General features: G+C 47.6%; 3 protein-coding genes across 3 annotated transcripts; all 3 read right to left on the bottom strand.

The window, feature by feature from the left end:
• Positions 1–17,204: 17,204 nt before the first annotated feature.
• Positions 17,205–18,212, bottom strand: LOC129827194 (uncharacterized protein DDB_G0271670-like; the record flags this gene model as incomplete). Its single annotated transcript, XM_055887932.1, has 1 exon — positions 17,205–18,212. A coding segment is annotated over one exon (1,008 nt), but the record flags the coding sequence as incomplete, so codon positions are not given.
• Positions 18,213–19,753: 1,541 nt separating this feature from the next.
• Positions 19,754–20,974, bottom strand: LOC129827228 (uncharacterized protein DDB_G0271670-like; the record flags this gene model as incomplete). Its single annotated transcript, XM_055887966.1, has 1 exon — positions 19,754–20,974. A coding segment is annotated over one exon (1,221 nt), but the record flags the coding sequence as incomplete, so codon positions are not given.
• A 1,815-nt stretch (positions 20,975–22,789) lies between these two features.
• LOC129827226 (uncharacterized protein DDB_G0271670-like) lies at positions 22,790–24,028 on the bottom strand (the record flags this gene model as incomplete). Its single annotated transcript, XM_055887964.1, has 1 exon — positions 22,790–24,028. A coding segment is annotated over one exon (1,239 nt), but the record flags the coding sequence as incomplete, so codon positions are not given.
• Between the last annotated feature and the right edge of the window lie 1,147 nt (positions 24,029–25,175).

The raw sequence follows: 25,175 nt of genomic DNA, 5'->3' as shown, positions 1-25,175 counted from the left end.
CCCATAGCGCGGGAAGTAGTTTGGGAATGGAGTACCCATATCCGCAGGAAGTAGTTTGGGAATGGAGTACCCATATCCGCAGGAAGTAGTTTGGGAATGGAGTACCCATAGCGCGGGAAGTAGTTTGGGAATGGAGTACCCCTATCCGCAGGAAGTAGTTTGGGAATGGAGTACCCATAGCAACGGGAAGTAGTTTGGGAATGGAGTACCCATATCCACAGGAAGTAGTTTGGGAATGGAGTACCCATAGCAACGGGAAGTAGTTTGGGAATGGAGTACCCATAGCAACGGGAAGTAGTTTGGGAATGGAGTACCCATATCCACAGGAAGTAGTTTGGGAATGGAGTACCCATATCCACAGGAAGTAGTTTGGGAATGGAGTACCCATATCCACAGGAAGTAGTTTGGGAATGGAGTACCCATAGCAACGGGAAGTAGTTTGGGAATGGAGTACCCATATCCACAGGAAGTAGTTTGGGAATGGAGTACCCATAGCAACGGGAAGTAGTTTGGGAATGGAGTACCCATAGCAACGGGAAGTAGTTTGGGAATGGAGTACCCATATCCACAGGAAGTAGTTTGGGAATGGAGTACCCATATCCACAGGAAGTAGTTTGGGAATGGAGTACCCATATCCGCAGGAAGTAGTTTGGGAATGGAGTACCCATAGCGCGGGAAGTAGTTTGGGAATGGAGTACCCATATCCGCAGGAAGTAGTTTGGGAATGGAGTACCCATATCCACAGGAAGTAGTTTGGGAATGGAGTACCCATATCCACAGGAAGTAGTTTGGGAATGGAGTACCCATATCCACAGGAAGTAGTTTGGGAAGGGAGTACCCATAGCCTCAGGAAGTAGTTTGGGGGATGGAGTACCCATAGCAACGGGAAGTAGTTTGGGAATGGAGTACCCATAGCAACGGGAAGTAGTTTGGGAATGGAGTACCCATAGCAACGGGAAGTAGTTTGGTAATGGAGTACCCATTACAACGGGAAGTATTTTGGGATTGGAGTACCCATTGCACCGGGAAGTAGTTTGGGAATGGAGTACCCATAGCAACGGGAAGTAGTTTGGGATTGGAGTACCCATACCCGCAGGAAGTAGTTTGGGAATGGAGTACCCATAGCAACGGGAAGTAGTTTGGGGATGGAGTACCCATCGAAACGGGAAGTAATTCGGGGATGGGGGACCTGTGTGTTTTTGCCGAACAAGGAAATGGTTCCAATCGTTTTTCCTCCATTAATTCTTCATATAAGAGATTTTATAAACAATTAAAATAAGGGCTGTGTTTCATGTAGACTTACCCTGGCGTGACGTTTTGATAACTATGTAAATCTCTCTAGGACAAGGTGACTTTTATCAATATAACAGTTGTTCACAAATCTATCAGTTCACAGCCAGCCAGCTTGTGTGTGTGTGTGTGTGTGTGTGTGTGTGTGTGTGTGTGTGTGTGTGTGTGTGTGTGTGTGTGTGTGTGTGTGTGTGTGTATGCGTTTCTGTTCAACCAAACAAGATTTTCTGTTTTATCTTCAAGAAGACTCTACGTTCCATAGAGGTGGTAGTTTAGTTTCTCTGTCCACAGACAGAGAATATATTGTAGGGGAGGCAGGTAGTCTTAGTGGTTAGAGTGTAGGGGAGGCAGGTAGTCTTAGTGGTTAGAGTGTAGGGGAGGCAGGTAGTCTAGTGGTTAGAGTGTAGGGGAGGCAGGTAGCCTAGTGGTTAGAGTGTAGGGGAGGCAGGTAGTCTAGTGGTTAGAGTGTAGGGGGGGCAGGTAGCCTCGTGGTTAGAGTGTCGAGGGGGCAGGTAGCCTAGTGGTTAGAGTGTAGGGGAGGCAGGTAGCCTAGTGGTTAGAGTGTAGGGGAGGCAGGTAGCCTAGTGGTTAGAGTGTAGGGGAGGCAGGTAGCCTAGCGGTTAGAGTGTAGGGGAGGCAGGTAGTCTTAGTGGTTAGAGTGTAGGGGAGGCAGGTAGCCTAACTGCACAGTTACCTCAGACACAATCTTCAAATGAAAGGAAGCTATATTTCTGAATCACTGTGGTCGAGTTGCTTGCTTTATTCATCGTGTGGGGCATCTTCTTAGGATCCTGCTGCTCCACATCTGTACTCTCCGATTTGCCGAAGTACAAAAAGACTCTGCTTCCCTCATCAGTGGCTCCATCTCTGTTGAGCGAAGCGGCAGAGACACACTTGGGTCCATCAGGCAGGCTGCTGCCGCAGTGGTCGGATCAAACTTTACCGCCAGAGGAGTCGATATTCCGGTGACATCACCAGTTCCCGTTTCAACTTGTTTTGCAACAGTAGTTGACTGCAAGTGTGCCTCGAGGTTGAGAAGGCACGGGACCACATTCAACAGTGACTGGCTTGTCAGTATGAAGTTTGCTCGGTGGAGATTTTGCAAACGATTCCAGCAACTTCACAAGCTGTTCTAGCTTAGCCCGATTCACATTACGTCCTCGCTCACAGATTTCCTCCCCGTTAGCTAGTGATAGTGACGCAACACAGCAGTTTATGTTTACTATAATAACATTGGTGCCTGTGTGCGTGTCAGAACACAGTATTGCCAAATATATAGAATTGCCTGGAGACAGTTCCATGTTTAATACTTTATGGTCATCATTCCTGAATAAACAGTCGAAGAGGACATGTGTGTCATCGTCCTGTCTATTACTCATCATGTCAGATGATGACAAATGTTCGTCTGGCTGCTCATTTTGAGACTTTCAACTGAATTATAAGTTATGATGAAAAGGCCCAACTTTACATGATGGCCCCCCATGATGTCCTCAGGCCACTGGAGAGAAGGAGAGATGCTGCATAACCTTGAGAAAGGGAAAGTCTGACAGAAAGACACAATCTTGGGCTGTAAGTCACAAAAGTGATTTTTTTCCCCCCACACTTTTGTGTGTTAGCTACAGCATGCATTTAAAACGTAATTCATTGAGATTTGTTGTCACTGGCCAAGACACAATACCCCATAATGTTAGAGTGGAATTATGTATTTCAACATTTTTACAAATTAAACTAAATTGTCTTGAGTCAATAAGTATTCAAACCCTTTTGTTATGGCAAGCCTAAATTCATGGGTAAAAATGTGCTTAACAAGTCACATAATAAGTTGCATGTACTCACTCTGTGTGCAATAATAGTGCTTAACATGATTTGTGAATGACTACCTCATCTCTGTACCCCACAAATACACATATCTGTAAGTTCCCTCAGTCGAGCAGTGAATTTCAAACACAGATTCAACCACAAAGACTAGGAAGGTTTTCCACTGCCTCACAAAGAAGGCTACCTACACTCAATGCTACATCAGCTAACCCCAAATTAGCATATTGGTAGATGGGTAAAAAAACTAAACAAGCAGACAGTGACTATCCCTTTGAGCATGGTGAAGTTATTAATTACACTTTGGATGGTGTATCAATACACCCAGTCACTACAGAAATACAGCCGTCCTTCCTAACTCAGTTGCCGGAGAGGAAGGAAACCGCTCAGGACTGTCACCATGAGGCCAATGGTTAAAAACAGTTCCAGAGTTTAATGGCTGTGATAGGAGAAAACTGAGGATGGATCAACAACACTGTAGTTACTCCACAATACTAACCTACATGACAGAGGGAAAATAAGGAAGCCTGTACAGAATACTAAACATTTCTAAACATGCATCCTGTTTGCAACAAGGCACTAAAATAATACTGCAAAAAATATGGTAAAGCAACTAACTTTTTGTCCTGAATAAAAAGTGTTATGTTTGGGGCAAATCCAATCCAATACATTACTGAGTACCACTCTCTACATTTGCAAGCATAGTGGTGGCTGCATCATGTTATGGGTATGCTTGTAATCATTAAGGACTGGGGAGTTTTTCAAGATAAAAAAAGAAACAGAATGGAGCTAAGCACAGGCAAAATTCTAGAGGAAAACCTGGTTCAGTTTGCTTTCCACCAGACACTGGACGATGAATTCACCTTTCAGCAAGACAATAACCTACAACACAAGGCCAAATATACACCAAATATACACTGAAGACGAATGAATGTTCCTTAGTGTCCGAGTTAAAGTTTTGACTTAAATCTGCTTGAAAATCTATGGCAAGACTTGAAAAGGGTTGTCTAGCAATGATCAACAACCAATTTGACAGAGCTTGAAGAATTTCGAAAATAATAATGGGAACATTTTGAACAATCCATGTGTGGAAAGCTCTTAGAGACTTACCCTGAAAGACTCACAGATGTAATTGCTCTTAGAGACTTACCCAGAAAGACTCACAGCTGTAATCGCTCTTAGAGACTTACCCTGAAAGACTCACAGCTGTAATCACTCTTAGAGACTTACCCTGAAAGACTCACAGCTGTAATCGCTCTTAGAGACTTACCCTGTGTAACGGCGTTCCTCTCTCTCTTCATAAGAAGAGGAGGAGTAGTGATCAAGCCAAGGCGCAGCGGGTTGTGAATACATGATGAATTTTATTTACAAGACAAAACGAAACAAACTATACTTGATTAAACTAACAAAATAACAAAACGAAAGTAGACAGACTTAGCACGACGAACTGACATAACACACGCAGAACGAACAAACAAGTACTTACTACAAAAACGCACGAACAAACCGAAACAATCCCGTATGGTGTAACATCGACACAGACACAGGAGACAATCACCCACAAACAAACAGTGAGAACACCCTACCTAAATATGACTCTTAATTAGAGGATAACGCAAAACACCTGCCTCTAATTAAGAGCCATACCAGGCAACCAAAACCAACATAGAAACAGATAACATAGACTGCCCACCCAAAACACATGCCCTGACCTAAACACATACAAAAACAACATAAAACAGGTCAGGACCGTTACAGAACCCCCCCCTCAAGGTGCGAACGCCGGGCGCACCAGCACAAAGTCCAGGGGAGGGTCTGGGTGGGCAGTTGACCACGGTGGTGGCTCCGGCTCTGGACGTTGTCCCCACACCACCATAGTCACTCCCCGTTTCTGTCTTCCCCTCCCAATGACCACCCTAAAACTCACATCCCCTAAATAAACGGCCAGCAACAGGAGAAGGGGCAGCACCGGGACAAGGGGCAGCACCGGGACAAGGGGCAGCACCGGGACAAGGGGCAGCACCGGGACAAGGGGCAGCACCGGGACAAGGGGCAGCACCAGGGTAAGGGGCAGCACCGGGACAAGGGGCAGCACCGGGACAAGGGGCAGCACCGAGTCAAGGGGCAGCACCGGGACCTCCGGTTTGGAGCGAGCGGTCGCATTTGCATTCGCTCTGCAGGTAGTATAACTTTTCATTTCATTTTCATTACATTTCATTATAGTACAACGGTTTAATTTGTCTAACCTTAGCAATTTCTTCTTAGCTAGCTACTTAGCCGTCTGTGTATAAAAGATAATTGCGTAATTATCGTATTCCGTCGTCTATCGTAGTCCACACTGCTATCTGCCCAGCAGCTAGCAAACGTCCACCGTCTACCGAATAGTAGTATAAACTTTTCATTACATTTCATTATAGTACAACGGTCTGATTTTCATTTTCACTACAGTACAACGGTTTGATTTGTTTGATCTTAGCTAGCTACATAGCCGTCTTTGCATCAAACATAATTGTGTAGTTATTGAGGTTCGCCAGCCAGCTATTTTCGCCCTAACGTAACGCAACGTAGCCAACACTGCTAGCTAGCCAGCTTGCCACCGAATAGTAGCATTGTAGAAACGAGTGCATTACAACGGAACGACTTGATCAGTGTAGTGTTGGCTGACTACACAGTTGTCTTTGCTATCTTTGATTTGTATTTGTTCGATCTTAGCTAGCTACTTAGCTGGCTACATAGCCGTCTTTGTATCGGTGATAATTGTGTAGTTATCAAGGTTCGCTGAGGTTCGCTAGCCAGGTATTCTCGCCCTAACGTAACGTAACGTAACGTAGTCAACCCTGCTAGCTAGCCAGCTAGCCACCGATTAGCAGCACTGTAGAAACGATTACATTACAACGGAACGACTTGACTTGTGTAGTGTTAGCTAGCTACATAGTTTTCTTTGCTATCTTTTTATCTAAGATAATTGTGTAGCTTTGAGTAATTATCGGTTAGCTAGCCAGCTATTTTTCGCCTGCCGCGCTGCCGTCCTCCTACCTAGCCAACACTGCTAGCTAGCCAACTTCTACCGAATAGCAGCACTGTAGAAACTTACATTACAACGGAACGACTTGATTAGCGTAGTGTTAGCTAGTTGTCTTTGCTGTCCTTGTATCCATGATAATTGTGTAGTTTAGAGAAATTTAGTGAAATTGTCGAGGTTACCTAGCCAGCTTCACTTTCAACAACGTAGCCACTGCTAGCCAGGCTACTTCACCAGCCAGCAGTACTATATCATTTTAGTCAATAAGATCTTGTATTTTATTTTTATTTTTTTGCAACGTAAGCTTAACTTTCTGAACATTCGAGACGTGTAGCCCACTTGTCATTCTAATCTCCTTTGCATTAGCGTAGCCTCTTCTGTAGCCTGTCAACCATGTGTCTGTCTATCCCTGTTCTCTCCTCTCTGCACAGACCATACAAACGCTTCACACCGCGTGGCCGCGCCCACCCTAACCTGGTGGTCCCAGCCCGCACGACCCACGTGGAGTTCCAGGTCTCCGGTAGCCTCTGGAACTGCCGATCTGCGGCCAACAAGGCAGAGCTCATCTCAGCCTATGCGTCCCTCCAGTCCCTCGACTTCCTGGCACTGACGGAAACATGGCTCACCACAGATAACACTGCTACTCCTACTGCTCTCTCTTCGTCTGCCCACGTGTTCTCGCACACCCCGAGACCTTCTGGTCAGCGGGGTGGTGGCACCGGGATCCTCATCTCTCCCAAGTGGTCATTCTCTCTTTCTCCCCTTACCCATCTGTCTATCGCCTCCTTTGAATTCCATGCTGTCACAGTTACCAGCCCTTTCAAGCTTAACATCCTTATCATTTATCGCCCTCCAGGTTCCCTTGGAGAGTTCATCAATGAGCTTGATGCCTTGATAAGCTCCTTTCCTGAGGACGGCTCACCTCTCACAGTTCTGGGTGACTTTAACCTCCCCATGTCTACCTTTGACTCATTCCTCTCTGCCTCCTTCTTTCCACTCCTCTCCTCTTTTGACCTCACCCTCTCACCTTCCCCCCTTACTCACAAGGCAGGCAATACGCTTGACCTCATCTTTACTAGATGCTGTTCTTCCACTAACCTCATTGCAACTCCCCTCCAAGTCTCCGACCACTACCTTGTATCCTTTTCCCTCTCGCTCTCATCCAACACTTCCCACACTGCCCCTACTCGGATGGTATCGCGCCGTCCCAACCTCCGCTCTCTCTCCCCCGCTACTCTCTCCTCTTCCATCCTATCATCTCTTCCCTCTGCCCAAACCTTCTCCAACCTATCTCCTGATTCTGCCTCCTCAACCCTCCTCTCCTCCCTTTCTGCATCCTTTGACTCTCTATGTCCCCTATCCTCCAGGCCGGCTCGGTCCTCCCCTCCCGCTCCGTGGCTCGACGACTCATTGCGAGCTCACAGAACAGGGCTCCGGGCAGCCGAGCGGAAATGGAGGAAAACTCGCCTCCCTGCGGACCTGGCATCCTTTCACTCCCTCCTCTCTACATTTTCCTCTTCTGTCTCTGCTGCTAAAGCCACTTTCTACCACTCTAAATTCCAAGCATCTGCCTCTAACCCTAGGAAGCTCTTTGCCACCTTCTCCTCCCTCCTGAATCCTCCTCCCCCTCCCCCCCCCTCCTCCCTCTCTGCAGACGACTTCGTCAACCATTTTGAAAAGAAGGTCGACGACATCCGATCCTCGTTTGCTAAGTCAAACGACACCGCTGGTTCTGCTCACACTGCCCAACCCTGTGCTTTGACCTCTTTCTCCCCTCTCTCTCCAGATGAAATCTCGCGTCTTGTGACGGCCGGCCGCCCAACAACCTGCCCGCTTGACCCTATCCCCTCCTCTCTTCTCCAGACCATTTCCGGAGACCTTCTACCTTACCTCACCTCGCTCATCAACTCATCCTTGACCGCTGGCTACGTCCCTTCCGTCTTCAAGAGAGCGAGAGTTGCACCCCTTCTGAAAAAACCTACACTCGATCCCTCCGATGTCAACAACTACAGACCAGTATCCCTTCTTTCTTTTCTCTCCAAAACTCTTGAACGTGCCGTCCTTGGCCAGCTCTCCTGCTATCTCTCTCAGAATGACCTTCTTGATCCAAATCAGTCAGGTTTCAAGACCAGTCACTCAACTGAGACTGCTCTTCTCTGTATCACGGAGGCGCTCCGCACTGCTAAAGCTAACTCTCTCTCCTCTGCTCTCATCCTTCTAGACCTATCGGCTGCCTTCGATACTGTGAACCATCAGATCCTCCTCTCCACCCTCTCCGAGTTGGGCATCTCCGGCGCGGCCCACGCTTGGATTGCGTCCTACCTGACAGGTCGCTCCTACCAGGTGGCGTGGCGAGAATCTGTCTCCTCACCACGCGCTCTCACCACTGGTGTCCCCCAGGGCTCTGTTCTAGGCCCTCTCCTATTCTCGCTATACACCAAGTCACTTGGCTCTGTCATAACCTCACATGGTCTCTCCTATCATTGCTATGCAGACGACACACAATTAATCTTCTCCTTTCCCCCTTCTGATGACCAGGTGGCGAATCGCATCTCTGCATGTCTGGCAGACATATCAGGGTGGATGACGGATCACCACCTCAAGCTGAACCTCGGCAAGACGGAGCTGCTCTTCCTCCCGGGGAAGGACTGTCCGTTCCATGATCTCGCCATCACGGTTGACAACTCCATTGTGTCCTCCTCCCAGAGCGCTAAGAACCTTGGCGTGATCCTGGACAACACCCTGTCGTTCTCCACCAACATCAAGGCGGTGGCCCGTTCCTGTAGGTTCATGCTCTACAACATCCGCAGAGTACGACCCTGCCTCACACAGGAAGCGGCGCAGGTCCTAATCCAGGCACTTGTCATCTCCCGTCTGGATTACTGCAACTCGCTGTTGGCTGGGCTCCCTGCCTGTGCCATTAAACCCCTACAACTCATCCAGAACGCCGCAGCCCGTCTGGTGTTCAACCTTCCCAAGTTCTCTCACGTCACCCCGCTCCTCCGCTCTCTCCACTGGCTTCCAGTTGAAGCTCGCATCCGCTACAAGACCATGGTGCTTGCCTACGGAGCTGTGAGGGGAACGGCACCTCAGTACCTTCAGGCTCTGATCAGGCCCTACACCCAAACAAGGGCACTGCGTTCATCCACCTCTGGCCTGCTCGCCTCCCTACCACTGAGGAAGTACAGTTCCCGCTCAGCCCAGTCAAAACTGTTCGCTGCTCTGGCACCCCAATGGTGGAACAAACTCCCTCACGATGCCAGGACAGCGGAGTCAATCACCACCTTCCGGAGACACCTGAAACCCCACCTCTTCAAGGAATACCTAGGATAAAGCAATCCTTCTGCCCCCCCCCCCCCCCCCCCCCCCCCCCCTTAAAAGATCTAGATGCACTATTGTAAAGTGGCTGTTCCACTGGATGTCATAAGGTGAATGCACCAATTTGTAAGTCGCTCTGGATAAGAGCGTCTGCTAAATGACTTAAATGTAATGTTAAATGGGACAAGGGGCAGCACCGGGACAAGGGGCAGCACCGGGACAAGGGGCAACACCGGGACAAGGGGCAGGTCCCGGCTGATATACTCTGGCAGATCCTGGCTGAGGGACTCTGGCAGGTCTATGCAGGCTGACGGCTCTCAACGCTCATGGCAGGCTGACGGCTCTCGACGCTCATGGCAGGCTGACGGCTCTCGACGCTCATGGCAGGCTGACGGCTCTCGACGCTCATGGCGGGCTGACGGCTCTCGACGCTCATGGCGGGCTGACGGCTCTCGACGCTCATGGCGGGCTGACGGCTCTCGACGCTCATGGCGGGCTGACTGCTCTCGACGCTCATGGCGGGCTGACGGCTCTCGACGCTCATGGCGGGCTGACGGCTCTGGCTGCTCATGGCTGGTTGACGGCTCTGGCAGATCCTGTCTGGTTGGCGGCTCTGGCAGATCCTGTCTGGTTGGCGGCTCTGGCAGATCCTGTCTGGTTGGCGGCTCTGGCAGATCCTGTCTGGCGGGCGGCTCTAGCGGCTCCTGTCTGGCGGGCGGCTCTAGCGGCTCCTGTCTGGCGGACGGCTCTGTAGGCTCATGGCAGACGGGCGGCTTTGCAGGCTCATGGCAGACGGGCGGCTTTGCAGGCTCATGGCAGACGGATGGCTCAGACGGCGCTGGGGAGACGGATGGCTCAGACGGCGCTGGGGAGACGGATGGCTCAGATGGCGCTGGGGAGACGGATGGCTCTGGCCGGATACGGCGCACTGTAGACCTGGTGCGTGGTGCCGGAACTGGAGGCACCGGGCTAAGGATAAGCACCTTCCTACTAGTGCGGGGAGCAGGGACAGGGCACACTGTATTCTCAAAGCCCACTCTATACCTGATGCGAGGTACCGGCACTGGTGACACCGGGCTGAGGACAAGCACATCAGGATTAGTAGGGGGAGAAGATACAGTGTGTTCAGGGCTCTGGAGACGCACAGGAGGCTTTGTGCGTGGTGCCGGAACTGGAGGCACCGAACTGGATACACGCACTACAGAGAGAGTGCGTGGAGGAGGAACTGGGCTCAGGAGACGCACTGGTAGCCTAGTGCGTAGTGTAGGCACTGTAGGTACTAGGCTGGGGCGGGGAGGTGGCGCCGGAAATACCGGACCGTGGAGGCGTACTGGCACTCTTGAGCATTGAGCCTGCCCAACCTTACCTGGTTGAATGCTCCCGGTCGCCCGACCAGTGCTTGGAGGTGGAATAACCCGCACCGGCCTATGTAGGCGAACCGGGGAAACCATGCGTAAGGCCGGTGCCATGTATGCCGGCCCGAGGAGACGCACTGGAGACCAGACGCGTTGAGCCGGCCTCATGACACCTGGCTCAATACCCAATCTAGCCCTACCAGTGCGGGGAGGTGGAATAACCCGCACTGGGCTATGCACTCGTACAGGAGACACCGTGCGCTCTACTGCTTAACACGGCGCCTGCCCGTACTCCCGCTCTCCACGGTAAGCCTGGGAAGTGGGCGCAGGTCTCCTACCTGCCCTTGGCCCACTACCTCTTAGCCCCCCCCCCCCCAAGAAATTTTTGGGAATTACTTACGGGCTTTTTGGGCTTCCGTGCCAGACGCGTTCCCTCATAGCTCCGGTTCCTCTCTCCGGTAGCCTCTGCTCTCCTCAGTGCCTCCAGCTGTTCCCATGGGAGGCGATCCCTACCAGCCAGGATCTCCTCCCATGTGTAGCAACCCTTTCCGTCCAATATATCGTCCCATGTCCATTGCTCCTTCTTTTCCTGTCCCTTACTCCAATTACTCCGCTGCTTGGCTCTGGAATGGTGGGTGATTCTGTAACGGCGTTCCTCTCTCTCTTCATAAGAAGAGGAGGAGTAGTGATCAAGCCAAGGCGCAGCGGGTTGTGAATACATGATGAATTTTATTTACAAGACAAAACGAAACAAACTATACTTGATTAAACTAACAAAATAACAAAACGAAAGTAGACAGACTTAGCACGACGAACTGACATAACACACGCAGAACGAACGAACAAGTACTTACTACAAAAACGCACGAACAAACCGAAACAATCCCGTATGGTGTAACATCGACACAGACACAGGAGACAATCACCCACAAACAAACAGTGAGAACACCCTACCTAAATATGACTCTTAATTAGAGGATAACGCAAAACACCTGCCTCTAATTAAGAGCCATACCAGGCAACCAAAACCAACATAGAAACAGATAACATAGACTGCCCACCCAAAACACATGCCCTGACCTAAACACATACAAAAACAACATAAAACAGGTCAGGACCGTTACACCCTGAAAGACTCACAGCTGTAATCGCTGCAAAAGGTGCATATACTAAAGTATTCACTCAGGGGTGTGAATACTTATGTAAATGAGATATTTGTGTATTTCATTTCAATCAATTAGCGAACATTTTGAAAAACATATTTTCACTTTGGCATTATGTTGTGTTGTGTGTAGATGGGTGAGAAAGAAAAAAAAATATTTAATCCATTCTGAATTCTGACTGTAACACAACAAAATGTGGAATCAAGTCAAGGGGTATGAATGCTTTCTGAAGGCACTGTATATACTATAGTGTATATATTAGATCAACAGAAGGTGGTAACATGTCTCTGGATGAGTGAACACTATATAGTATATATCGTTTTAGCAGTGGCTGTTATCCAAAGCAATTTACAACGGCGTGTGCTATTTCAAGTCACTTTGGATAGTAGCCCGTGTTCTATTCTATTCTACTGTACTATTTTCTATTCTGCTGTATTCTATTATATTCTATCTGCATTATATTATACTATATTCTGTTCTATCTGTATTCTATTCTATCTGTATTCTATTCTATTCTACTGTACTATTTTCTATTCTGCTGTATTCTATTATATTCTATTTGTATTATTTTATACTGTACTCTATTCTATCTGTATTCTATTATACTATATTCTGTTCTATCTGTATTCTATTCTATCTGTATTCTATTCTATTCTACTGTACTATTTTCTATTCTGCTGTATTCTATTATATTATATCTGTATTATATTATACTGTACTCTATTCTATCTGTATTCTGTTATATTCTACTGTATTTTATTCTGCTGTATTCTATTATATTCCATCTGTATTCTATTATACTGTATTCTGTTCTATCTGTATTCTATTCTATTCTACTGTATTCTATTCTATTCTGCTGTATTCTATTATATTATATCTGTATTATATTATACTGTACTCTATTCTATCTGCATTCTATTATACTATATTCTGTTCTATCTGTATTCTATTCTATCTGTATTCTATTCTATTCTACTGTACTATTTTCTATTCTGCTGTATACTATTATATTCTATCTGTATTATATTATACTGTACTCTATTCTATCTGCATTCTATTATACTATATTCTGTTCTATCTGTATTCTATTCTATCTGTATTCTATTCTATTTTACTGTACTATTTTCTATTCTGCTGTATTCTATTATATTCTATCTGTATTATATTATACTGTACTCTATTCTATCTGCATTCTATTATACTATATTCTGTTCTATCTGTATTCTATTCTATCTGTATTCTATTCTATTCTACTGTATTATTTTCTATTCTGCTGTATTCTATTATATTCTATCTGTATTATATTATACTGTACTCTATTCTATCTGCATTCTATTATACTATATTCTGTTCTATCTGTATTCTATTCTATTCTACTGTACTATTTTCTATTCTGCTGTATTCTATTATATTATATCTGTATTATATTATACTGTACTCTATTCTATCTGCATTCTATTATACTATATTCTGTTCTATCTGTATTCTATTCTATCTGTATTCTATTCTATTCTACTGTATTATTTTCTATTCTGCTGTATTCTATTATATTCTATCTGTATTATATTATACTGTACTCTATTCTATCTGCATTCTATTATACTATATTCTATTCTGCTGTATTCTATTATATTCTATCTGTATTCTATTATACTGTATTCTATTCTATCTGCATTCTATTATACTATATTCTGTTCTATCTGTATTCTATTCTATTCTACTGTATTATTTTATATTCTGCTGTATTCTATTATATTATATCTGTATTCTATTATACTGTATTCTATTCTATCTGCATTCTATTATACTATATTCTGTTCTATCTGTATTCTATTCTATTCTACTGTATTATTTTCTATTCTGCTGTATTCTATGATATTCTATCTGTATTCTATTATACTGTATTCTATTCTATCTGCATTCTATTATACTATATTCTGTTCTATCTGTATTCTATTCCATCTGTATTATATTATACTGTATTCTATTCTATCTGTATTCTATTCTACTGACTTATTTTATATTCTACTGTATTCTATTCTATCTGTATTCTGTTATATTCTACTGTATTTTATTCTGCTGTATTCTATTATATTCCATCTGTATTCTATTCTACTGTATTCTATTATATTCTTCTGTATTCTATTCTATTATATCTGTGGTCTATTCTATTATATCTGTATTCTATTATATTCTGTATTCTATTCTATTATATCTATATTATATTATATTCTTCTGTATTCCATTCTATTTTACTGTATTCTATTATATCTTTACATTCTATTCTATTCTGTCTGTATTCTATTCTATTCTATCTGTATTATATTATATTATATTCTACTGCATTCTATTCTATTCTATCTTTATTATATTGTATTCAATCTGTATTCTATTGTATTCAATCTGTATTCTATTCTATTCTACCGTTTTATATTCTATTCTATCTGTATTCTATTCTATTCCACTGTATTCTATTCTATCTGTATTCTATTCTATCTTTACGATATTCTAATTTATCTGTATTTTATTCTATTCTACTCTATTCTATTCTACTATATCTGTATTCTATTGTATTCTATATGTATTCTATTCTATCTGTATTCTATTCTATTCTATCTGTATTCTATTGTATCTGTATTCTATTCTATCTGTATTCTATGCTATTCTATCTGTATTCTATTCTAGCTTTACAATATACAAATCTATCTGTGTTTTATTCTATTCTACTGTATTCTATTCTATTTGTATTCTATTCTACTATCTGTATTCTATTGTATTGTATATTGTATATTGTATCTGTATTCTATTCTATTGTATCTGTATTCAATGCTATTCTATCTACATTTTGTTCTATTCTACTGTATTCTATTCAACTGTATTCTAATAAATCTGTGTCCTATTCTATTATACTGTATTCTATGCTATTCTATCTGTGTTCTATTCTATTCTACTGTATTCTATTCTACTGTATTCTAATCTACTGTATTCTATTATATTCTACTGTATTCTGTCTGTATTATGTTGTATTCTCTCTGTATTCTATTCTATTATGTCTGTCTTCTATTCTATTCTGTCTGTATTATGTTATATTCTCTCTGTATTCTATTGTCTTATACTGTATTCTATTCAATTACACTGTACTTTAATCCAGCGTTTTTTATTAAATTTTTTATTTGAGTTTTCTTCACATTTTCAAACAGTCTATTTATATAGACAAACATAATATTCAACCATCTAGTGTTCAGTGAAATAACAACACAATGTCAAATACAGGTAGTCAAATAATTAACATCCAATCACATTAACCCGTTACTCTCTCGCTGGAATTCCACTAACGGTCCGTATGTAGCCGAACGTAGCTGCTGCTTATTCCGTTTGTGCGAAAATTGATAAATGGTTAAAAAAAGTAAGGCCCGCGTCCTTAGAGACACGTACCAACTCTGCTGGTAGTACTGCTGGTAGTACTGCTGGTAGTGCTGCTGGTAGTACTGCTGGTAGAGCTGCTGGTAGTGCTGCTGGTAGTACTGCTGGTAGTACTGCTGGTAGTGCTGCTGGTAGTACTGCTGGTAGAGCTGCTGGTAGTACTGCTGGTAGAGCTGCTGGTAGAGCTGCTGGTAGTACTGCTGGTAGAGCTGCTGGTAGTACTGCTGGTAGAGCTGCTGGTAGTACTGCTGGTAGTACTGCTGGTAGAGCTGCTGGTAGTACTGCTGGTAGAGCTGCTGGTAGAGCTGCTGGTAGAGCTGCTGGTAGTGCTGCTGGTAGTACTGCTGGTAGTACTGCTGGTAGTACTGCTGGTAGAGCTGCTGGTAGAGCTGCTGGTAGTACTGCTGGTAGTACTGCTGGTAGTACTGCTGGTAGTACTGCTGGTAGAGCTGCTGGTAGTACTGCTGGTAGTACTGATGGTAGTACTGCTGGTAGTACTGCTGGTAGTGCTGCTGGTAGTACTGCTGGTAGAGCTGCTGGTAGTACTGCTGGTAGAGCTGCTGGTAGTACTGCTGGTAGTACTGCTGGTAGTACTGCTGGTAGTACTGCTGGTAGTACTGCTGGTAGTACTGCTGGTAGAGCTGCTGGTAGTACTGCTGGTAGAGCTGCTGGTAGTACTGCTGGTAGTGCTGCTGGTAGTACTGCTGGTAGTACTGCTGGTAGTACTGCTGGTAGTACTGCTGGTAGTACTGCTGGTAGAGCTGCTGGTAGTACTGCTGGTAGAGCTGCTGGTAGTGCTGCTGGTAGTGCTGCTGGTAGTACTGCTGGTAGTACTGCTGGTAGTACTGCTGGTAGTACTGCTGGTAGAGCTGCTGGTAGTACTGCTGGTAGTACTGCTGGTAGTACTGCTGGTAGTGCTGCTGGTAGTACTGATGGTAGTACTGCTGGTAGTACTGCTGGTAGTGCTGCTGGTAGTACTGCTGGTAGAGCTGCTGGTAGTACTGCTGGTAGTACTGCTGGTAGTACTGCTGGTAGTACTGCTGGTAGTACTGCTGGTAGAGCTGCTGTAGTACTGCTGGTAGAGCTGCTGGTAGAGCTGCTGGTAGTACTGCTGGTAGTACTGCTGGTAGTACTGCTGGTAGTACTGCTGGTAGTACTGCTGGTAGTACTGCTGGTAGTGCTGCTGGTAGAGCTGCTGGTAGTACTGCTGGTAGTACTGCTGGTAGTGCTGCTGGTAGAGCTGCTGGTAGTACTGCTGGTAGTACTGCTGGTAGTACTGCTGGTAGAGCTGCTGGTAGTACTGATGGTAGTACTGATGGTAGTACTGCTGGTAGTACTGCTGGTAGTACTGCTGGTAGTACTGCTGGTAGTACTGCTGGTAGTGCTGCTGGTAGTACTGCTGGTAGTACTGCTGGTAGTACTGCTGGTAGTACTGCTGGTAGTACTGCTGGTAGTACTGCTGGTAGAGCTGCTGGTAGAGCTGCTGGTAGTACTGCTGGTAGTACTGCTGGTAGTACTGCTGGTAGTACTGCTGGTAGAGCTGCTGGTAGAGCTGCTGGTAGTACTGCTGGTAGTACTGCTGGTAGTACTGCTGGTAGTACTGCTGGTAGTACTGCTGGTAGTACTGCTGGTAGAGCTGCTGGTAGTACTGCTGGTAGTACTGCTGGTAGTACTGCTGGTAGTACTGCTGGTAGTACTGCTGGTAGTACTGCTGGTAGAGCTGCTGGTAGTACTGATGGTAGTACTGCTGGTAGAGCTGCTGGTAGTACTGCTGGTAGTACTGCTGGTAGTACTGCTGGTAGAGCTGCTGGTAGAGCTGCTGGTAGTACTGCTGGTAGTACTGCTGGTAGTACTGCTGGTAGTACTGCTGGTAGTACTGCTGGTAGAGCTGCTGGTAGAGCTGCTGGTAGTACTGCTGGTAGTACTGCTGGTAGTACTGCTGGTAGAGCTGCTGGTAGTACTGCTGGTAGTGCTGCTGGTAGTACTGCTGGTAGTGCTGCTGGTAGTACTGCTGGTAGAGCTGCTGGTAGTACTGCTGGTAGTACTGCTGGTAGTACTGCTGGTAGAGCTGCTGGTAGTACTGCTGGTAGAGCTGCTGGTAGTACTGCTGGTAGTGCTGCTGGTAGTACTGATGGTAGTACTGATGGTAGTACTGCTGGTAGTACTGCTGGTAGTACTGCTGGTAGTACTGCTGGTAGAGCTGCTGGTAGAGCTGCTGGTAGTACTGCTGGTAGTGCTGCTGGTAGTACTGATGGTAGTACTGCTGGTAGTACTGCTGGTAGTACTGCTGGTAGTACTGCTGGTAGTACTGCTGGTAGTACTGCTGGTAGAGCTGCTGGTAGTACTGCTGGTAGTACTGCTGGTAGTACTGCTGGTAGTACTGCTGGTAGAGCTGCTGGTAGTACTGCTGGTAGTACTGCTGGTAGAGCTGCTGGTAGTACTGCTGGTAGTACTGCTGGTAGTACTGCTGGTAGTACTGCTGGTAGTACTGCTGGTAGTACTGCTGGTAGTGCTGCTGGTAGAGCTGCTGGTAGTACTGATGGTAGTACTGCTGGTAGTACTGCTGGTAGTACTGCTGGTAGTACTGCTGGTAGTACTGCTGGTAGTACTGCTGGTAGTACTGCTGGTAGAGCTGCTGGTAGTACTGCTGGTAGTACTGCTGGTAGTACTGCTGGTAGTACTGCTGGTAGAGCTGCTGGTAGTACTGATGGTAGTACTGCTGGTAGAGCTGCTGGTAGTACTGCTGGTAGTACTGCTGGTAGTACTGCTGGTAGAGCTGCTGGTAGAGCTGCTGGTAGTACTGCTGGTAGAGCTGCTGGTAGAGCTGCTGGTAGTACTGCTGGTAGTACTGCTGGTAGTACTGCTGTAGAGCTGCTGGTAGAGCTGCTGGTAGAGCTGCTGGTAGTGCTGCTGGTAGTACTGCTGGTAGTACTGCTGGTAGTACTGCTGGTAGTGCTGCTGGTAGAGCTGCTGGTAGTACTGATGGTAGTACTGCTGGTAGTACTGCTGGTAGTACTGCTGGTAGTACTGCTGGTAGTACTGCTGGTAGTACTGCTGGTAGAGCTGCTGGTAGTACTGCTGGTAGTACTGCTGGTAGTGCTGCTGGTAGTACTGCTGGTAGTACTGCTGGTAGTACTGCTGGTAGAGCTGCTGGTAGTACTGATGGTAGTACTGCTGGTAGAGCTGCTGGTAGTACTGCTGGTAGTACTGCTGGTAGTACTGCTGGTAGAGCTGCTGGTAGAGCTGCTGGTAGTACTGCTGGTAGTACTGCTGGTAGTACTGCTGGTAGTACTGCTGGTAGTACTGCTGGTAGTACTGCTGGTAGAGCTGCTGGTAGAGCTGCTGGTAGTACTGCTGGTAGTACTGCTGGTAGTACTGCTGGTAGAGCTGCTGGTAGTACTGCTGGTAGTGCTGCTGGTAGTACTGCTGGTAGTGCTGCTGGTAGTACTGCTGGTAGAGCTGCTGGTAGTACTGCTGGTAGTACTGCTGGTAGTACTGCTGGTAGAGCTGCTGGTAGTACTGCTGGTAGTGCTGCTGGTAGTACTGATGGTAGTACTGATGGTAGTACTGCTGGTAGTACTGCTGGTAGTACTGCTGGTAGTACTGCTGGTAGTACTGCTGGTAGTGCTGCTGGTAGAGCTGCTGGTAGTACTGCTGGTAGTACTGCTGGTAGTACTGCTGGTAGTACTGCTGGTAGTACTGCTGGTAGAGCTGCTGGTAGTACTGATGGTAGTACTGCTGGTAGTACTGCTGGTAGTACTGCTGGTAGTACTGCTGGTAGTACTGCTGGTAGTGCTGCTGGTAGTGCTGCTGGTAGTACTGCTGGTAGTACTGCTGGTAGTACTGCTGGTAGTACTGCTGGTAGTAATGCTGGTAGTACTGCTGGTAGTACTGCTGGTAGTACTGCTGGTAGTACTGCTGGTAGTACTGCTGGTAGCACTGCTGGTAGAGCTGCTGGTAGTACTGCTGGTAGTACTGCTGGTAGTACTGCTGGTAGTACTGCTGGTAGTACTGCTGGTAGTACTGCTGGTAGAGCTGCTGGTAGTACTGCTGGTAGTACTGCTGGTAGAGCTGCTGGTAGAGCTGCTGGTAGTACTGCTGGTAGTACTGCTGGTAGTACTGCTGGTAGTACTGCTGGTAGTACTGCTGGTAGAGCTGCTGGTAGAGCTGCTGGTAGTACTGCTGGTAGTACTGCTGGTAGTACTGCTGGTAGAGCTGCTGGTAGTACTGCTGGTAGTGCTGCTGGTAGTACTGCTGGTAGTGCTGCTGGTAGTACTGCTGGTAGAGCTGCTGGTAGTACTGCTGGTAGTACTGCTGGTAGAGCTGCTGGTAGTACTGCTGGTAGTGCTGCTGGTAGTACTGATGGTAGTACTGATGGTAGTACTGCTGGTAGTACTGCTGGTAGTACTGCTGGTAGTACTGCTGGTAGTACTGCTGGTAGTACTGCTGGTAGAGCTGCTGGTAGTACTGATGGTAGAGCTGCTGGTAGTGCTGCTGGTAGTACTGATGGTAGTACTGCTGGTAGTACTGCTGGTAGTACTGCTGGTAGTACTGCTGGTAGTACTGCTGGTAGTGCTGCTGGTAGTACTGATGGTAGTACTGCTGGTAGTACTGCTGGTAGAGCTGCTGGTAGTACTGCTGGTAGTACTGCTGGTAGTACTGCTGGTAGAGCTGCTGGTAGTACTGCTGGTAGAGCTGCTGGTAGAGCTGCTGGTAGTACTGCTGGTAGTGCTGCTGGTAGTACTGCTGGTAGTACTGCTGGTAGAGCTGCTGGTAGTACTGCTGGTAGTGCTGCTGGTAGTACTGCTGGTAGTACTGCTGGTAGAGCTGCTGGTAGTACTGCTGGTAGTACTGCTGGTAGAGCTGCTGGTAGTACTGCTGGTAGTACTGCTGGTAGTACTGCTGGTAGAGCTGCTGGTAGAGCTGCTGGTAGTACTGCTGGTAGTACTGCTGGTAGTGCTGCTGGTAGTACTGCTGGTAGTACTGCTGGTAGAGCTGCTGGTAGTACTGCTGGTAGTACTGCTGGTAGAGCTGCTGGTAGAGCTGCTGGTAGTACTGCTGGTAGTACTGCTGGTAGTACTGCTGGTAGTACTGCTGGTAGAGCTGCTGGTAGTACTGCTGGTAGAGCTGCTGGTAGTACTGCTGGTAGTACTGCTGGTAGTACTGCTGGTAGAGCTGCTGGTAGAGCTGCTGGTAGTACTGATGGTAGTACTGCTGGTAGTACTGCTGGTAGTACTGCTGGTAGTACTGCTGGTAGTACTGCTGGTAGAGCTGCTGGTAGAGCTGCTGGTAGTACTGCTGGTAGTACTGCTGGTAGTACTGCTGGTAGAGCTGCTGGTAGAGCTGCTGGTAGTACTGCTGGTAGAGCTGCTGGTAGAGCTGCTGGTAGAGCTGCTGGTAGTACTGCTGGTAGTACTGCTGGTAGTACTGCTGGTAGTACTGCTGGTAGTACTGCTGGTAGTACTGCTGGTAGAGCTGCTGGTAGTACTGCTGGTAGAGCTGCTGGTAGAGCTGCTGGTAGTACTGATGGTAGTACTGCTGGTAGTACTGCTGGTAGTACTGCTGGTAGTACTGCTGGTAGTGCTGCTGGTAGAGCTGCTGGTAGTACTGCTGGTAGAGCTGCTGGTAGAGCTGCTGGTAGTACTGCTGGTAGAGCTGCTGGTAGAGCTGCTGGTAGTACTGCTGGTAGTACTGCTGGTAGTACTGCTGGTAGTACTGCTGGTAGTACTGCTGGTAGTACTGCTGGTAGTGCTGCTGGTAGTACTGCTGGTAGTACTGCTGGTAGTACTGCTGGTAGTACTGCTGGTAGTACTGCTGGTAGTACTGCTGGTAGTACTGCTGGTAGAGCTGCTGGTAGTACTGCTGGTAGTACTGCTGGTAGAGCTGCTGGTAGTACTGCTGGTAGTACTGCTGGTAGTACTGCTGGTAGAGCTGCTGGTAGAGCTGCTGGTAGTACTGCTGGTAGTACTGCTGGTAGTGCTGCTGGTAGTACTGCTGGTAGTACTGCTGGTAGAGCTGCTGGTAGTACTGCTGGTAGTACTGCTGGTAGAGCTGCTGGTAGAGCTGCTGGTAGTACTGCTGGTAGTACTGCTGGTAGAGCTGCTGGTAGTACTGCTGGTAGTACTGCTGGTAGTACTGCTGGTAGAGCTGCTGGTAGTACTGCTGGTAGTACTGCTGGTAGTACTGATGGTAGTACTGCTGGTAGTACTGCTGGTAGTACTGCTGGTAGTACTGCTGGTAGAGCTGCTGGTAGTACTGCTGGTAGTACTGCTGGTAGTACTGCTGGTAGTGCTGCTGGTAGTACTGCTGGTAGTACTGCTGGTAGTACTGCTGGTAGTACTGCTGGTAGTACTGCTGGTAGAGCTGCTGGTAGTACTGCTGGTAGTACTGCTGGTAGTACTGCTGGTAGTGCTGCTGGTAGTACTGATGGTAGTACTGCTGGTAGTACTGCTGGTAGTACTGCTGGTAGTACTGCTGGTAGAGCTGCTGGTAGTACTGCTGGTAGTACTGCTGGTAGAGCTGCTGGTAGTACTGCAGGTAGTACTGCTGGTAGTACTGCTGGTAGTACTGCTGGTAGAGCTGCTGGTAGAGCTGCTGGTAGAGCTGCTGGTAGTACTGCTGGTAGTACTGCTGGTAGTACTGATGGTAGTACTGCTGGTAGTACTGCTGGTAGTACTGCTGGTAGTACTGCTGGTAGAGCTGCTGGTAGAGCTGCTGTTAGAGCTGCTGGTAGTACTGCTGGTAGTACTGCTGGTAGTACTGCTGGTAGAGCTGCTGGTAGTACTGCTGGTAGAGCTGCTGGTAGAGCTGCTGGTAGTACTGCTGGTAGAGCTGCTGGTAGAGCTGCTGGTAGTACTGCTGGTAGTACTGCTGGTAGAGCTGCTGGTAGTACTGCTGGTAGTACTGCTGGTAGTACTGCTGGTAGAGCTGCTGGTAGTACTGCTGGTAGAGCTGCTGGTAGTACTGCTGGTAGAGCTGCTGGTAGTACTGCTGGTAGTGCTGCTGGTAGTACTGCTGGTAGAGCTGCTGGTAGTACTGCTGGTAGTACTGCTGGTAGTACTGCTGGTAGTACTGCTGGTAGAGCTGCTGGTAGTACTGCTGGTAGAGCTGCTGGTAGTACTGCTGGTAGAGCTGCTGGTAGTACTGCTGGTAGTACTGCTGGTAGTACTGCTGGTAGTGCTGCTGGTAGAGCTGCTGGTAGTACTGCTGGTAGTACTGCTGGTAGAGCTGCTGGTAGAGCTGCTGGTAGTGCTGCTGGTAGTACTGCTGGTAGTACTGCTGGTAGTGCTGCTGGTAGTGCTGCTGGTAGTACTGCTGGTAGTACTGCTGGTAGTACTGCTGGTAGTGCTGCTGGTAGTACTGCTGGTAGTACTGCTGGTAGTACTGCTGGTAGTACTGCTGGTAGTACTGATGGTAGTACTGCTGGTAGTACTGCTGGTAGAGCTGCTGGTAGAGCTGCTGGTAGAGCTGCTGGTAGTACTGCTGGTAGTACTGCTGGTAGTACTGCTGGTAGTGCTGCTGGTAGTACTGCTGGTAGTACTGCTGGTAGTACTGCTGGTAGAGCTGCTGGTAGTACTGCTGGTAGAGCTGCTGGTAGTACTGCTGGTAGTACTGCTGGTAGTACTGCTGGTAGAGCTGCTGGTAGTACTGCTGGTAGTACTGCTGGTAGTACTGCTGGTAGTACTGCTGGTAGTACTGCTGGTAGAGCTGCTGGTAGTACTGCTGGTAGTACTGCTGGTAGTGCTGCTGGTAGAGCTGCTGGTAGTACTGCTGGTAGTGCTGCTGGTAGTACTGCTGGTAGTACTGCTGGTAGAGCTGCTGGTAGTACTGCTGGTAGTACTGCTGGTAGTACTGCTGGTAGTACTGCTGGTAGAGCTGCTGGTAGAGCTGCTGGTAGAGCTGCTGGTAGTACTGCTGGTAGTACTGCTGGTAGTACTGCTGGTAGTACTGCTGGTAGTACTGCTGGTAGAGCTGCTGGTAGTGCTGCTGGTAGTACTGCTGGTAGTACTGCTGGTAGAGCTGCTGGTAGAGCTGCTGGTAGTACTGCTGGTAGTACTGCTGGTAGAGCTGCTGGTAGTACTGCTGGTAGAGCTGCTGGTAGTACTGCTGGTAGTACTGCAGGTAGTACTGCTGGTAGTACTGCTGGTAGTACTGCTGGTAGAGCTGCTGGTAGTACTGCTGGTAGTACTGCTGGTAGAGCTGCTGGTAGTGCTGCTGGTAGTACTGCTGGTAGAGCTGCTGGTAGTACTGCAGGTAGTACTGCTGGTAGTACTGCTGGTAGTACTGCTGGTAGAGCTGCTGGTAGAGCTGCTGGTAGTACTGCTGGTAGAGCTGCTGGTAGTGCTGCTGGTAGAGCTGCTGGTAGTACTGCTGGTAGTACTGCTGGTAGTACTGCTGGTAGAGCTGCTGGTAGTGCTGCTGGTAGAGCTGCTGGTAGAGCTGCTGGTAGAGCTGCTGGTAGAGCTGCTGGTAGAGCTGCTGGTAGTGCTGCTGGTAGTACTGCTGGTAGAGCTGCTGGTAGAGCTGCTGGTAGTGCTGCTGGTAGTACTGCTGGTAGTACTGCTGGTAGAGCTGCTGGTAGTGCTGCTGGTAGTACTGATGGTAGTACTGCTGGTAGGGCTGCTGGTAGTGCTGCTGGTAGTGCTGCTGGTAGTACTGCTGGTAGAGCTGCTGGTAGCGCTGCTGGTAGTACTGCTGGTAGTACTGATGGTAGTACTGATGGTAGAGCTGCTGGTAGTACTGCTGGTAGTACTGCTGGTAGTACTGCTGGTAGTACTGCTGGTAGTACTGCTGGTAGTACTGCTGGTAGTACTGATGGTAGTACTGCTGGTAGTACTGATGGTAGTACTGCTGGTAGTACTGCTGGTAGTACTGCTGGTAGTACTGATGGTAGTACTGCTGGTAGTACTGATGGTAGTACTGCTGGTAGTACTGCTGGTAGTACTGCTGGTAGTACTGCTGGTAGTACTGATGGTAGTACTGCTGGTGGTGCTGCTGGTAGTACTGATGGTAGTACTGCTGGTAGTACTGCTGGTAGTACTGCTGGTAGTACTGCTGGTAGAGCTGCTGGTAGAGCTGCTGGTAGTACTGCTGGTAGTACTGCTGGTAGTACTGCTGGTAGTACTGCTGGTAGTACTGCTGGTAGAGCTGCTGGTAGTACTGCTGGTAGAGCTGCTGGTAGAGCTGCTGGTAGTACTGCTGGTAGAGCTGCTGGTAGTACTGCTGGTAGTACTGCTGGTAGAGCTGCTGGTAGTACTGCTGGTAGTACTGCTGGTAGTACTGCTGGTAGAGCTGCTGGTAGAGCTGCTGGTAGTACTGCTGGTAGTACTGCTGGTAGTACTGCTGGTAGTACTGCTGGTAGTACTGCTGGTAGTGCTGCTGGTAGTGCTGCTGGTAGTACTGCTGGTAGTACTGCTGGTAGTACTGCTGGTAGTACTGCTGGTAGAGCTGCTGGTAGTACTGCTGGTAGTACTGCTGGTAGTACTGCTGGTAGTACTGCTGGTAGTGCTGCTGGTAGTGCTGCTGGTAGTACTGCTGGTAGTACTGCTGGTAGTACTGATGGTAGTACTGCTGGTAGTACTGCTGGTAGAGCTGCTGGTAGTGCTGCTGGTAGTACTGCTGGTAGTACTGCTGGTAGTACTGCTGGTAGAGCTGCTGGTAGTACTGCTGGTAGTACTGCTGGTAGTACTGCTGGTAGAGCTGCTGGTAGAGCTGCTGGTAGTACTGCTGGTAGAGCTGCTGGTAGAGCTGCTGGTAGTACTGCTGGTAGTACTGCTGGTAGTACTGCTG

Source organism: Salvelinus fontinalis, chromosome 29 (assembly GCF_029448725.1).
Source record: "Salvelinus fontinalis isolate EN_2023a chromosome 29, ASM2944872v1, whole genome shotgun sequence".
Classification (NCBI taxonomy): domain Eukaryota; kingdom Metazoa; phylum Chordata; class Actinopteri; order Salmoniformes; family Salmonidae; genus Salvelinus; species Salvelinus fontinalis.
This window is presented reverse-complemented; position numbering and strand designations above follow the sequence as displayed.